Here is a 15,136-nt window from a genome sequence, read left to right as displayed (position 1 = left end):
GTGGAGCTCGCTGAGCGTGGGCAAGGCCTCCGCCTCTCTGTCTCGCTCACAACGCGGGTGTGATGGGGGCTTGGGGGAAGAGGAGAACCAGGGGACTAAACAGCTACAGGTACCTTTCAGACTCGGAGGTTTTTCTGACCAGGCACATTCTCAAAGAGAGCGTTTGTGTTAAAAGGCTTGCGAGGTCTTTGTGCTCAGTCTGTCAGAAGCAGGCTCTCTCCTCCCTTGGGATTCCTTGGGCCTGTGAATTCCTTTCCCCCTCCCCTCCTCTCTTTCTTTCCCCGGAGCCTAGAGAAGGGATGGGGACGCGGCGCACAGGGAATGCCCAGCATTCGTGGTCTGGTGCTGTTTGTCACCCTGCAGGTGGCCTTCTCTACTTTCGGGGACTAGGAAAGGGAGCTCACACTAGCTCCCCGAAGCCTCGTTGGTCTTGAGAAGCTGAAGGGTCTGGGCCCGATGAGGCAACCAAGTGTCAGAATTTCTGGGAAGCAAGAAGGAAGCGGCAGGGAAGGGCTGTGAACGTTGAGGACCAAGCTTTTCCTCGACGTTGGGGAGAAGTGACAGGACGAGGCCGGCAGAAGCCTGAACACAGCCCGGCAGTGGCCCATCAGTGAGAGCCTGTGACTGCCGCCCCGAGCCCTGCCCAGACTGGGGCTGCTCCCCAGGTCCTCTGAGGATGGCTGCACCCAGGCCTCCACCCAGCGCAGCCTCTGCCTGCACGCACGTGGGGTCTCTGCAGGGGGTCGGGTGGCCTGTCCTGGAACAGTGGTGATGGGCAGAGGACAGGAGTCGGGGGCCACTATGAGGGGGTCCTCGGGGGGCACTCTGAGGGGGTCCTTGGGGGGCACTCTGAGGGGGTCCTTGGGGACCGAGCATTTCGGGGGCACTCGGGGGGGTCCTTGGGGTCCGAGCACTTCGGGGGGCACTCTGGGGGGGTCCTCGGGGTCCGAGCACTTCGGGGGGCACTCTGGGGGGGTCCTCGGGGGGCACTCTGGGGGATCCTCGGGGGGCACTCTGGGGGGGTCCTTGGGGTCCGAGCACTTCGGGGGGCACTCTGGGGGGGTCCTCGGGGGGCACTCTGGGGGATCCTCGGGGGGCACTCTGGGGGATCCTCGGGGGGCATTCTGGGGGGGTCCTCGGGGGGCACTCTGGGGGGTCCTTGGGGTCCGAGCACTTCGGGGGGCACTCTGGGGGGTCCTCGGGGGGCATTCTGGGGGGTCCTCGGGGGGCACTCTGAGGGGGTCCTTGGGGACCGAGCATTTCACGGGGCACTCTGGGGGGGTCCTTGGGGTCCGAGCACTTCGGGGGGCACTCTGGGGGGGTCCTCGGGGTCCAAGCACAGATCTGACAGTCCTAGTTCTCCAGTCCCACTGTCTGCAAACGGAGGGTCATTCTGGACTTCCCGGTCTCCAGTCCCTGCTTCAGCAGAGCAAGCCCCCGCACCCCCTCAGTGTAGCCTCACGTGTGTGTATGTGGCCTCAGCACCGAGGCCAGGGCCGCCCACAGTGGCATCTGTGCTGGGCATCAGGACGCCAGCAGTGTCTGGACTCCAGAAGCCCCTTGGGCTTGGCAGGAGGGCTGCACATCACCAGGCTGGACTCTCATCCACAGACGGCCCTTTCTAGGCCCCAGAGCTGTTTGCTTAAAAGGACAGGACCTTCCTTAAAGTGACAGGCAGACGAGGCTTTGAGTAGGTCGTTAGGGGAGGTCTGACCGTGAAAGTCGCGCAGTCGTGTCCGGCTCTTTGCTACCCCGTGGACCATACAGTCCACAGAACTCTCCAGGCCAGAATACTGGAGTGGGTAGCTATTCCCTTCTCCAGGGGCTCTTCCCAACCCAGGGATTGAACCCACGTTTCCTGCATTGCAGGTGGATTCTTCACCAGCTGAGCCACCAGGGAAGCCCAAGAATACTGGAGTGGGTAGCCTATCCTTTCTCCAGGGGATCTCCCTGACCCAGGAATCAAACTGGGGTCTCCTGCATTGCAGGCGCATTCTTTACCAGCTGAGGCACCAGGGAAGCCCCAGGGGAGGGCTGGGCCCACATTCCTGCCGAGGTGGAGGGGGCTCAGGGCGGCCTGCCAGCCAGATGAGCAGCGATGTGAAGAGTCTGAGCTGAATGGGCTGAGCAGGGCCCGTGCCTCGGGCCTCTGCAGGCATTTGCCGTGAACGGAGGGAGGGGAGTGGCCACTTCTGCCAACTGGGCGGCATCTTGAGTCCTTGTTTGAGCTCCAAAGATCGGTGGCTCATGTGTCCTCTCCTTTTCCTGCTTCCTTTTGAAAAAAATCACCCTCATTTGTTCACTCGTCCGGCTGCCATTTACGGGGCGTCCACTGGTCTCCAGACAGTTTGCTGACTTGCCCTCCATGAGCTTACGGTCCACCAGGGAGAGGAGCTGTTAAAGAGACTCGAAACGGGACCAGGGCACTGCTGTGAAGCGGGTGGCATGGTGCTGGGGGGTGGGAAGGGGTTCTTGTCGGATTCCAGCCCCCTCTGCATGTCAGTGCCCACCTGGCCCATGGCTCAGCTCCAGGATCCAGGAGAGAGGTCCCCAGAGGCCATCAGGCTGCTGGAAACCTACCTTGTGAAGTAGCTTTTGCCTATCAGTGTTGACAGTCTGCCTGGCCACCTGTGGTCACCCACACACCACCTGGCAGAACACCACGACTGCTGTGTGCGAAGCCCAGCAGGTCCCAGTGTGAAGCCACCTTAAGAGCTCCTAGCACTTTTTGGAAGGGACTGGGATGCCTACACTGTGGATTAAGAGTTCAGGGGAAGGATGGACGCATCCTAGCAATGAGAGGGCTTCTGGGAGGATCACTAGAGATGCTGGGATGACCATTCCTAAGGACAGTTCTCCTTATTTCCTGGTGAACTGCAATCATCTTGTGAACTCAGCAGTCTCACCTGTGATAACCAGGCTTCAGAAGCCTTCAGCAATAAAAAGTGGACATTTTACTTTTACGCCTGAGCCCACAGAGGAGCACAGAGGAAAGAAAGCTGCCAAGACCACATCGTGGAAGCACTGGTCTCCCTGCAGCAGGACCCAGGAGCCAGAGGTCAGGGGGCCTCCTGAGGCAGAAGGCTGAAACCCTATTCATTCATGCCAGTGGTGAGCAGTGAATCTTTCTGCCTCTATTGAAGATCCCACAATTAAACAGGCAGAGAAATGTATTTCATAAAATATGTATACTGTTTACTTTGTACTAAAGCATTTTAATCTCTCTTAGCTCGTAGGCAGGATGAGCAAGGCAAAGATCGATCTTTCACTGGACAGCAGCGTCTTCCAGGGTGACTGCCGCTCCATCTGCATTGTCCTCATCGTCACCATCTCCACCATCACCGTCTTCTCCACCATCACCACCATCTCCATCATCTCCACCGTCTCCACAAAAACCACCATCTCCACCAAAACTACCATCTCCATCATCACCACCATCTCCACCATAACCATCTCCACCATCACCACCAAAACCACCATCTCCATCATCACCACCATCTCCATCATCACCACCATCTCCACCATAACCATCTCCACCATCACCACCAAAACCACCATCTCCATCATCTCCACCATCTCCACAAAAACCACCATCTCCACCAAAACCACCATCTCCACCATCTCCATCATCACCACCAAAACTACCATCTCCATCATCACCACCATCTCCACCATAACCATCTCCACCATCACCACCAAAACCACCATCTCCACCATCACCACCAAAACCACCATCTCCACCATCACCGGCTTGTCCTCTGGCAGGAGTTCCCTCCCCTTTCTCCAACCGCACCGGGAAGCCAGCTCGTTCCAAGGGTCCTATGAGAAGCCTCTCTTCTCTGTGAGGCCGAGTGGTCTTTCCCAACCACCCCAACTCAAACAGGTGTTTTTCTCCATCCTGTGTGGCATCTGCTGTCCAAACACGCGTTTGACCTCCGCCACATTCTGCCCTTTCTTTCCGATTATCTGTTGCTGCTGCACTCTCCCCAGGCCCCCAGCGGCTCTCCCAGGCCCAGCTCACCAGCCCCCCTGCCCTGGGCTTCCCCTCTGGGTTTTTGTGAATCACAGTCCACGCTCATTCACTGGAGTAAACCCCCAGCAAGGTCAGCAAGTGTATCTGACTTAGCTCCGCATTTCCGCGGGCACCCCACTCAGCATGGTGTGATGAATGCCAAGTTAGCCTGGGAATGTCTGAGGGACTGTTCAGTGCATCCGAGGTTATAGGTTAGCTGCATGCAATGCCTTGACCCCCGTTAGTAGGAAGCACTGTGACCAAAACAGGCGCTGAAGGAGCAGGAAGCACTCAGCGGCGATGTCTGTGTTGGCGGCACCAGGACTAGCACTCTGTTCGACGGGCACAGAGTCGTTGGGGAGAGGCAGGGCTTGGTCCACATCTTGTCTGGCCGGGAGGACCCTCCGGAGCTGCCCCTGTGCACAGGGTGGATCGGGCCTGGCCGTGTCTGGAGTCGGTGCCCTGGCTGGCGTCCAGCCGCCTCCATGGCCAGGTGTTTTCACGAGCTCCCTGCAGGACCTCAGCTTTCGCCAGGTCTCACGCCCCGGGGCCCTCGGGGGGGAGCCCAGCCTGGGTGTGTTTCCGTCTTCCCGCTTGCCCAGGTGTGTGTTCAGCCATGGAGACGAGTGTCCAGGAACCCCTGGTGCCGGAACCGTTCTCGGGAGTGGGGAACCCTCTTTCCCACCTGACTCGCTGTGAAGACGGTCTGGGCCCTGGGCCTGGTCCCCCCGGCAGCTTGTGTGACGCTCTCAGAGCCGGGGGCTCATCCCATCATGCTCACAGGCCTTCCACCGGACGTCTCAGGGACAGAAGGAAATGAAAACGAGCCCCAGATGCAGGGCTGTGTGCCTAGACAGGTCATCCTAACGGTCCCGTCATGTGTCTTTTCTCCCGAATAAAGCTGTTCTTTTGATCGCAACATTCTCGGAGAGAAGCGAGACACAGAGACAACTTGTTTTTAAAGTCGCTGAGGCGTCACAGCCAAGGAAACGCTGTTTGGGGGGAGATTCCACCTGGAGACGGCCCCTAGGCTGCGTCCTGGGCCCTCGGCTGTGGGCCTGGTCATGGGCAAAGGTGAGGGTGGTCCCTGCCCCTGGCCACGCTGAGCCCGCCAGCCCTGACTAAGGGTGGTCCCGGGCCTGCAGCCGCTGAGCCCGCCAGCCCTGGCTCTCGGGAAAGCACGTGGGTGATGGCCTAGGTCCCCCTGTCCTAGCAGAGAGCCTTGCTGGGGGACAGCTGCTCAAGGCCTGGGGCAGGGCTCAGGCGGAGGGGGTAGCGTGCCCAGCAGTAGGACAGAGGGCAGGCCCTAACCCGTCCAGGAAGCAAGCTGCGCGGGGCAGAGAGGGGCGGGCTCCGCGGCGCACACGGCTTCTTCTCCCAAACTGCCCCCTGGAGGGACGTGGTCTGACCACGCCCGCCTGTGTCGGTGGAGAGTCCGGGACTCCCGGTGGAGCTGGGCCTGCTCCTTCTCAGGCTGGGCTGCCTCCGAGCCAGGTTTCGGGAGGTGCTGTGCCCCCGACCCAGGAGGGACCCGGCTGGGCAGGCTGTCTCGGGGGGACCTAGCTCCACGGCCTCTCCCTCAGTTCCGAGGCCGTGCAAAATCTCCAGGCCCCTTGGGCCAGCCCCTTGCTTCATTCCTGCCCCTCTACTGGGTTCTAGGCCACGCAAGGCTGCCTGCTTTCTGGAAAGCCCACGTGAGCTCCCAGTGTCTGCTTCCCTGAGGGTCCCTTCAGTGTGGTGGAGCCCCCGCAGTCCGTCTCCAATTAGGCCATCCTGCTGGGAGCCATTCAGTGACCTCGGGCCCTGCTGCCCCATTGGGAGGCCCTGGGCCAGGTTCCAGGGAAGCATGGCAGCGTGGGGACCTTTCTACCTGGCCGTTCTGAGCCACCTCTGTGATCCCAGCAAGCATGGAAAACCAAAGCCTGCCCTCACCTTTGGTGGTGAGGCCCGTGCCTATGCTGTGAGCCTGGGGCAGAGGGTCGGGAGTTGGCTGGGGGTGGACTTCCCCTAGCACGTGGGCTGGGAGGTCCAGACCCTCTAGTCCCAGGAGTCCAAAGTCTTGGCCTGAGCCAGCCCTCTGGGTTCCAGCGGCCCCTCAGGTGAATCAAGTCTCTGTCTGCACTTTCTCTGAGGCTTGTATAGCCGTTTGCACACACTGGTGAGCTGACGCGCCTCTGTGAACCGTCTGACTCCAGGGTCAGCCCCTGGAGGGCTGTCTACGTGGGGGTCGTGGTGGATGGGTGGATGGGAAGATGGGAGGGCTGGGTGTGTTCCTGCCTCTCTGCTTGACCTGAGAAAGTTACGATTTCCTGGGTGATCCTGAAACCCACAGCCTTCCTGCCAAGTCCTCACAAACCCGCCCGAGCCTCACGATCTGGGGCAGCGGGCCCTCGGGGAGACCTTCATGCCACTGACCCAGGGCAGCGGGGCGCCCCGTGTGCGGCCCTCTCCTGCCACCAGCATCCGCAGCTTCGTGGCTTGCTGTGGGGACCCCTCCTGCTCCCCCAGTGGTGAGTGGAGGGGTGAGGACACCTGATGGGTCTAAGGAAAGGGTGGGAAAGAAACAGGTGGAGAGCCCTTCACAGGCAGATCCCCGCCCAGCCTCAAGGTCAGAACCCAGGGCCTGCAGGCCGGGAAGGAGGTGCCCACCCAGGATGGGGCCAGCCCCATGCCCATCCCCAGGCAGGTCTTCCCGCCCCGGCGCAGGGACTCAGGGAGGAGCACTGGATCCGCCTCCCGAGGGTCGCTCTGCCTTAGCCATCCAGCGGTGGCCTCTGCAGAGTCCGCGGTGGACCCGCAGCGCTCTGGGGGTGGTGCGTCCTCAGTGGCTCAGGGAGGGTGGAGCTCAAAGCTCGCAGACTCCCTGTGTCTCCCCTTCTCTGTCTGTCTTGGGAGGCTGCCTGGTGACATGTCTGCTCCCCACATTCCCGCAGGGGACTCGTCCCCTGCAGTTTCAGGCTCTGAGGGTCCCCGGGAAGCCACGCGGGCCCCGCCCACCAAGGATAATGGTCGCGTTCCTCTCCCCCGAGGCACCAGGCTGCCTGCACGCTCAGCGCTTGGTGCCCAACACGGAGCTCATCACCTCCCAACCCTCCTGTGGTCCCGTGGGCTCTGTTCCCCTGGTCACCCCCCCAGAGTCACCTGCAACCCCAGGCCGCCCTCTGCCCACCCAGCCTCATGTCCTTCCCACAGGCCAGCTCTGGCCCCAGCCCTCTGGCTACACCTCTGCTGGGCAGTGGTCCCACCCTGGGTTCCCCGCTGACCACAGGCAGATTGATTGTCCAAGGCTCTGCTTTGGTGATATCGCTTTTATAGACACATAAAAAGAAGCAGTTAGGCAGTCAGTCTTGTTAAATCTTAAGAATCTTTACAGAATTTTTAGTGCAGCCCATCAAAATTGTCACCGGTCCTGAAGGTCCCACGTTTACAGCGTCCACGGGAGCACCTGCCCGGGGATAGCGGGGACTCGAGGTGGGGCCAGCTCTGTGGGTGATGTCCTCTCCCAGGGCTGAACCACAGGCCGTGGGCCGGGCCCGCCTCAGGCCACTTCTGGGTCCACACACAGCCCGGCCCATTCACTCAGGAGAGACAAGCAGTTATTCCCCCTGGACACCACCCTCCGCAAAAGGCCTCACATGCCAGGTTAGAAATGGAGGCCGTGGGGTGTGAGTCTCTTGTCAGCTGCTGGGTGGGGGGCCTGGGAGTCCCAGGGAGGTGCTGGGGTGGGAGGGGTGCACAGGCTTCAGCAGCAGGTGTTAACCAACTGGTGAGGACGCAGATGCACCCCTCAGCGATGGGCTGATCGGAGACCCAGCCGCGACCAGATCTGACTTGCTGGACTGGGCTACCAGGGCTTGTTTTCTGTTAAAGCCCTGTTGCTTCTGGGCTTTATCACACGTGGTGATAATGGAAAAGCCAGCCCTTCCAGAGGAATGCGGGCCCTGGGAAATAAAAACAATCTGGTGGGTTCTGGAGTCGGCCTCCCTGAGTTTAGAGCCCAGCTCTGACCCTTGCTCGCTGTGTGACCTCGACCAAGACACTTGCCCACTCTGGGCCTCAGTTTCTCCATCTGTAAAGTGGGTATAAGTCAGCATTGTTGATGTGAAGGAGTGACTCAGGGCGCCGTGAGTGGGGCTGTGGGCAGGCGCGCTGCAGGACGCGGTCTGGGCGTAGGTGCTGAACACCTTTCCTCCGGTGGACCCAGCCCGCCCACCGTGGGGCTGTGGGCAGGCGCGCTGCAGGACGCGGTCTGGGCGTAGGTGCTGAACACCTTTCCTCCGGTGGACCCAGCCCGCCCACCGTGGGGCTGTGGGCAGGGGCACTGCAGGACGCGGTCTGGGCGTAGGTGCTGAACACCTTTCCTCCGGTGGACCCAGCCCGCCCACCGTGGGGCTGTGGGCAGGGGCACTGCAGGACGCGGTCTGGGCGTAGGTGCTGAACACCTTTCCTCCGGTGGACCCAGCCCGCCCACCGTGGGGCTGTGGGCAGGCGCGCTGCAGGACGCGGTCTGGGCGTAGGTGCTGAACACCTTTCCTCCGGTGGACCCAGCCCGCCCACCGTGGGGCTGTGGGCAGGGGCACTGCAGGACGCGGTCTGGGCGTAGGTGCTGAACACCTTTCCTCCGGTGGACCCAGCCCGCCCACCGTGGGGCTGTGGGCAGGCGCGCTGCAGGACGCGGTCTGGGCGTAGGTGCTGAACACCTTTCCTCCGGTGGACCCAGCCCGCCCACCGTGGGGCTGTGGGCAGGGGCACTGCAGGACGCGGTCTGGGCGTAGGTGCTGAACACCTTTCCTCCGGTGGACCCAGCCCGCCCACCGTGGCTCTCCTCCACTGGCTCCAGGGGCCGAGATCCGTGCAGATGGCCGGGGACTTCGGGTGGGCTGACCTGGCTCTGGACAGGTGGTGGAGGGGGAGGCCCCGGGTCCCCACATGCCTGCAACCTGCAGGCTGAGCCGTGAAGAACAGGGTAGCCGTTTCCAGGACATGACTGTCCGGGCTGGGGTGCATCTGGTGGCCCGTGGTGTCACTGACTCACGAGAGCACCCCATGTCCCTGGGGGCCCTGTGCAGACAGGCACTTCCACCTTCAGTGACCCTGCAGGCACGGGTCAGGGTGCTGCTCTGCTCTCGCAGCAAAGCTCACCAGCAGCCCCCTTGGCCTGGCTGGACCAAGTCCGTGACTCACCCAGGACTTTGGCCTCTGCCACGCTGCCTCTTCAACTGGCCCCAGAGACCCTGAGTGAACAGAAGGCCTCCGCTCCCCTCCCTTCAGCTCAGGTAAGGCATGCGGTGCAGCCACGCTGCAATCCCTGCAGAGCAAGGGGCCACTCTCAGGCCCGAAGGCCGTCTCCCCGCTCCAGAGAGAGCTGGAAACCCTTCTCTCCCGGGCTCATGACCTGGGGCCTGGCGGGGCCCAGCCTGTCTGGGCTGCAGGCGGATCAAGATGCATGTGATGGTGGCTGAGGAGCCTCCGTTTATTGTCTTCGGGGACGTTCGTTACGATCCTGGCCTGCTTGAGACCGCCTGATTGATTCGTGAGGCTGAGGCGAGGCGGTTCCACATGAGTCTCTGGGGTGCGTGGTCTCCTGCCTCGCAGAGCGGGTGGGCAGTGGAGCCTCCCACGGGCAGGCCTCGCAGGTCGCTGGTCTAGAGGACTGGGGAGGGGCTGGGGTGGGCACGGAACCATGGAGACCCAGCTGGCCAGGAGCCTGAGATGCCGGGCTGCCCACCCACCGCTGTTTGGAGCAGAGGAGGACTGAGCTCCCGGGTGCTGGGCCCTGTGCGGACGGGAGGGACCAGGCTCCTTGGGCCCCGAGTGGTGAGGTCCTCAGACGCTCCTGGACTCTACTTGCCTGTGTCCAGTGGGGCCCCCGAATAGACATGGAGAGGCATCTGAGAAGGTGGGGCTGCGTCCACGCCCAGCCGTGAGCTGCGGACGGGACACAGGGACGTGGAGTGGAAGGCAGCAGGTCTAAGAGACCCTGGGCTGCAGCTCAGCCCCAGATTGCCTAGGGCTCAGCCATGGTGCTGAGCACGGCTGGGGTGGAGGGCGGCGGGGTTGCAGCCTCAGCCCTCATCTGCGCTGGGCGTCCGGACAGAGCCCAGCCGCCTCCCTGGCCGGCTGCAGGGCCCCGGGGACAAGCAGGGGGACCCATGGACCCGTGTCCTCCAAGGGTGTCTCCCACTCCCCGCCCCCATCACGGCAGCCGCCCCCACTGGGATCAGAAGGTCAAGTCCTTCCCACCTCCGTCCCCATCAGGGCAGCCCTGGGAGAGGCAGGCTTTCAGCCTCCAGCGGGCACTTTCCCCTCCCTCAGCCTCCGGGCCAGGCCCTCGACATGAGGAAGGCGTCTGAAGTGCTGGGTGGAAGGATGCGCTGCGAGTGAGCAGGCAGGTGTCCAGGCCCACGGGCGCTGCCCCGCGGATCTCCGGCGGTTGTCACTCGACACACCGCGTCCGGTACCCACTCTGTGGATTCTAAGGAACTGTCAGCGAGGCCTGGTTGACAGTGATGGGTCGTCCTGCTCACACGCGCGTTCCCCCCGCCCTCCCACAGCCAGGTGGGAGGGGCCGGTGATGCTGAGTGCCCCGGGGTGGCCGGCCGCCTGAGGATGCCCCGCCTGCCGCCCGGGACAGGGGCTCGGCCTCCCGGGTCATACACACCACAGACCAGGGGTGGCTGGGCCCTGGCCGTGAGCCAGGGGGGTACCTGCTGCCTGAAGCCCGGGCCAGACACATGGAAACCGGGTGACTCGGGGAGACACAGGTCTGCTGTGGGGCTGCCTAACCAAGGGGCCCAGGGGGAGGTGTGGAGTTTGCAGCATAAGCCGCTGAGCGCAGTCAGCCCACGGGTGCAGAAACAGTCCCTCCACACTGACCTCTAACGTGCCCCCTGTTTCATGGGGCCACGCCGCTCAGGTCTGTCCACCACGTGTTAGAAGATTGCATTCATCTGCGCTCTCCAGGGAAGCAGAACCAAGAGGGAGAGATTTCTAAGGGACCAGCTCACGGGACTACAGGGCCTGGGAGTCCCAAGTCTGCAGGGCAGGCTGGAGCCCAGGGAAGAGCACAACCCTCCCTCTGTGAAGGCCTCGGCTCGCTGGGTCAGCCCCTCCCACATCATGGATGATAACCTCTTGCTTCTTTGAGGTCCACTGAAGGTAAACATTGATCACATCTACCCAACAGCCCCCAGCGTCTGTATTAGCATCTGACTGACCGATGGACACCACAGTTGACACAAAGATTAATCATCACAAAGAAAACATTGGTGAACCAACCCAAACTCAATCAGAGGAGGGAACACACCTTCGTGAGACTGTGTCCTGTGGGAATTCCCTAAAGGAACCACAGATCCTGTTCACCCACCTAACGCATATTTCACTGACTTTAACACTAAAGATTGTATCATATTTTTATTTTATGTACTGTGTATTTAAAAAAAGTCTGCCAATATGCATTCTTATGCAGTAATTTTTATTTGTTCAAAGAGCTGCTTAGGCTGGTGGCTCAAATGGTAAAGAATCTGCCTGCAATGCTGGAGACCCAGGTTCCACCCCTGGGTTGGTAAGATCCCCTGCAGAAGGGAATGGCAGCCCACTCCCATATTCTTGCCTTGGGTTGCAAAGAATTGCACGCAACTGAGTAGCTTTGAGAGAGAGGTTTATTTTGGCAATTTAAAAAGAAATTAATTTATATTGTAATTGGAGGATAATTACTTTACAATGTCATGATGGTTTTGACATGCATCGATGTGAGTCAGCCACAGGAGACATGCGTCCCCTCCAGCCTGAACCCCATCCCGCCCCGGCAGGTTGTCTCAGAGCGCCAGGTTTGGGTGCAGTGATTTTTGATCATATTGCTCTGTCACATTTGTAATAAGAAAGCTGTCAATTTGGTACGTTGGTTAAATGTTCTCAGAACTTCCCATTGGACCCCTCCTCTCCCAGTTCAGGGCCAGGGCGTTCAGGTTTTCTGCAGGGTCCCATCTGCACTGTCACAAGCTCAGCTGACGGAACACTTTCAGAGGAATCTATCAGGACCGGAGGCCTGGGACTCCGGGGCGGGTCTGCGGTCACGCAGAACTGACCCACCCCAGCTTCTGCTTTGGAAGATCTCACACGCCTGATCCTCCGCCCCAGTGCGGGTTGACTCCCTTAGGTCAGGAAGCCTGCCTGCACGGTCCTCTGGGCATCTGGCTAGGCCAGGCCGCACGCGGGTCTGGAGGCTGGAGCCTTGGGTGTCTGGGTCTGTGTGGCAAGGAGCCGGGGTGGTGACACCCAGTGGAAGGCCCGGGGGGGCTGCGGCACTGCCCTGGGCGAGTGTACCCCGGGGGCGGGAGTGCCCAGCCCGTACTGCTGTTTCCCGCAGGGTCCCATCATCGTCCCTGCCCCCCAGGAGGGCCCGCTTTCCCAACCAAAACAAACCCCGTGGAAATGCATGAGCAGAATTTGGAGATCGCTTCTCTGCTTTTCCTTCTCTGGAGATGGGAGGCCTCTGACGAGGAGGTCAGCTCCTCCCCTTACGAGGGTGTTCTTAATGTCAGTAGGTTAGAAAAAGAACCTACGCCTCAACCAACACAAAATCATTAATGCTTTACTCCTTCAATAAACACCGCAACATTCCTATCCATCTTAAATGTGCTACTGGACAAATACATCTTCTGAAAAGTGGCCTTGCACAAGTTTGCTCAGACTGTGTCATCAGATATGATGTTTATTCTCCGCTCACCTGCTGCGTCTCACAAGGTTGCCCTCTCCAAACTGCCGACCACAAGGAGCTCTCCAAGAAGTGCTGGCTCGACCTCTTAAAGGAGCCGAGCCTGTAGCCATCGTGTGTGTGTGTGTGTGTGTGTGTGTGTGTGTGTGTTTGTGTGTGTGCGCGCGCGCGCGCGCGCCTGGTGAGCATGCCCTGCTCGCTTCTGCAATGCAGTTCTTACTGACGACAAAGTCTTACAAGGGTGCTGCTCCCTGGCTGAGCGCCGAGGAATTGACGCTTCTGAACTGTGGTGTTGGAGAAGGCTCTTGAGAGTCCCTTGGACTGCAAGGAGATCCAAGCAGCCCACCCTAAAGGAGATCAGTCCTGAATATTCATTGGAAGGACTGATGCTGAAGCTGAAATTCCAATACTTTGGCCACCTGATGCGAAGAGCTGACTCATTGGAAAAGACCCTGATGCTGGGAAAGATTGAGAGCAGGAGGAGAAGGGGACAACAGAGGATGAGATGGTTGGATGGCATCACCGACTCAATGGACGTGAGTTTGAGCAAGCTCTGGGGGTTGGTGATGGACAGGGAGGCCTGGCATGCTGTGGTCCATGGGGTCACAGAGTCGGACACGACTGAGCCACTGAACAACAACTTCCTCCTCCAGAGAAGAATGAGATTCATGGGGCTGGAGAGCTACATCTTCCTCACAAAAGAGAAGATGATTAAAACTCACGTCTGCTGTGAAGTAGTGAAGGAGAAAACACCCGTCAACGTCAGGACACAGCTCTGCCTTTTCTCTCACATCTGGAACCAGGGGCCCTCTCTGCAGCCGGCTCGCTCACCAGCGTGAGTTTTCTATTAGGAATAAACCTGATGAGTTGAGCCAGTTTTCGGGGCTCATCCAGTCCCGTTTTTCATTGCCAAGGTTAAAAGCCTGCTGGACACGCCGGCTCCTAGAGGGCTCAGGACTGACCCCCAGCCCACCTGTCCTGCCCTGTGACCCCGGGGGTGCCCCCTTCCCCTGCCCCCTCCCACCCACCCCCCATATTAGGCGGCCTGCAGCCCTAAGCTCCATCTCCCAGGAACCCCCGTTTGACCGTGATATGGGCCTCCAGCGCTATGCAGAGTGAGCAGCCTGGGGCAGGAAGTGAAGGCCTGCGGTGAGTGGAGGCTGGTAGGACATTTGGTCTGAAAAGAATGTCTTTTCAAGATGAGGATTTTAAGATGCAAGAACCTGAAGTCTGTCGTGCATCTCTCCCCACGGTTCCTCACCCCCAAGGCCGGCGGCCAGCAAACCGCACCCCCCACCCCCTGCCCCCCAGTCAAATCCAGCCTGTTGCCCGAATGAAACTTTATCAGAAGAGAGTTTGGCTCACCCTGGGGCTGCGCCTGAGCTGCCCGGACTGGAGCTGGGCTGGGGCTGCAGCCTCGGGGCCCCTCACCCGCTCTCTACCCTCAGCAGGAGGGGCTCGCCTGCCCCTAGCTCCCTTACTGCAGCAGCAAACCTGCCTGGCTCTTGACCCGTCCTCTGCTGTGGCCTTGAGTCCCTCTGGCCGACACCAAGAGCTAAGAACAAAAGAGACAGTGAGATGCTGTGGCGGGCCCAGCAGCTGTGCTGGGATGTGGCTCTGGCCGGTCACCAACACCACAGGATGATAACGATGCAGGGCGTCTCGGAGACGCAGGGCCCGTTTCTATTACCTCAGCAACTGGCGTCTGACAAGCGTCGGGCTGCACCTTTTAAACAGCTGGTCCTGGTTAAAGTCTCAGAAAAACTCCTGCTTGTACATCCTTTTTGTCCCCACCTTACAGATGCTGAGAATGCTGAGAGAACAAGCGATGTGCCTGCAGCAGTTGGGAGTCCCTGGCGTAACCCACAGCTCAGATGACTTGCAGCCATGCCCCCCGGGATGGAGAGCCCGGGCCTGCATGGGGCGGGCCTCACTCACACTTGCTCACACTCACTCTGCAATTCACGCTGGGAGGGCACACGGGCTTACACTGCCCTCCACCCCAGGGGCGAGGGGAAGAGGACCCGCGTCTCCATACAAGCGTCACACGAAACCTGCTGGCCTCCGGGGCCGTGACCGCTGCCCAGGGCTGGCCGTGGAGTCCTCTGCAGGCCGTCACCCGAGCTGGGCAGGGCCCTGATGCTGAGCACGTGGATGCCCATGATGCCAGCGCCGTGTCTGCCGCGTCACCCTACAGGTCCCGCCCAGTCACCGCCGCCCAGCCCTCAGGGCTGTGACCAGCACCGCCCGGCCCTTCCTGAGGGCCTGGAGAACCACGGACAGAAAGCCTGCTCGTCTCTCCAGCCGCCTCAGACTCCACCGCATAGACAAGGAGACGAAACCACAGGGAAAACAATCCCGTCGCCATCCAGGAGGGGGAGGAGGAGCCGATGGCTGCTCCGCCGGCA

At 60.6% G+C, this 15,136-nt stretch overlaps 1 protein-coding gene across 1 annotated transcript; it reads right to left on the bottom strand.

Annotated features, from left to right (window-relative positions):
• Positions 1–405: 405 nt before the first annotated feature.
• LOC113905971 (vegetative cell wall protein gp1-like) lies at positions 406–1,525 on the bottom strand. The gene is made up of 3 exons (XM_027564005.1): positions 1,463–1,525; positions 547–1,313; positions 406–481 (listed from the first exon to the last, which is right to left on the bottom strand). Exons 1-3 carry the CDS (start codon positions 1,523–1,525, stop codon positions 406–408), a joined length of 906 nt encoding a protein of 301 aa, XP_027419806.1.
• Between the last annotated feature and the right edge of the window lie 13,611 nt (positions 1,526–15,136).

This window comes from Bos indicus x Bos taurus, chromosome 15 (genome assembly GCF_003369695.1).
Source record: "Bos indicus x Bos taurus breed Angus x Brahman F1 hybrid chromosome 15, Bos_hybrid_MaternalHap_v2.0, whole genome shotgun sequence".
Classification (NCBI taxonomy): Eukaryota; Metazoa; Chordata; class Mammalia; order Artiodactyla; family Bovidae; genus Bos; species Bos indicus x Bos taurus.
This window is presented reverse-complemented; position numbering and strand designations above follow the sequence as displayed.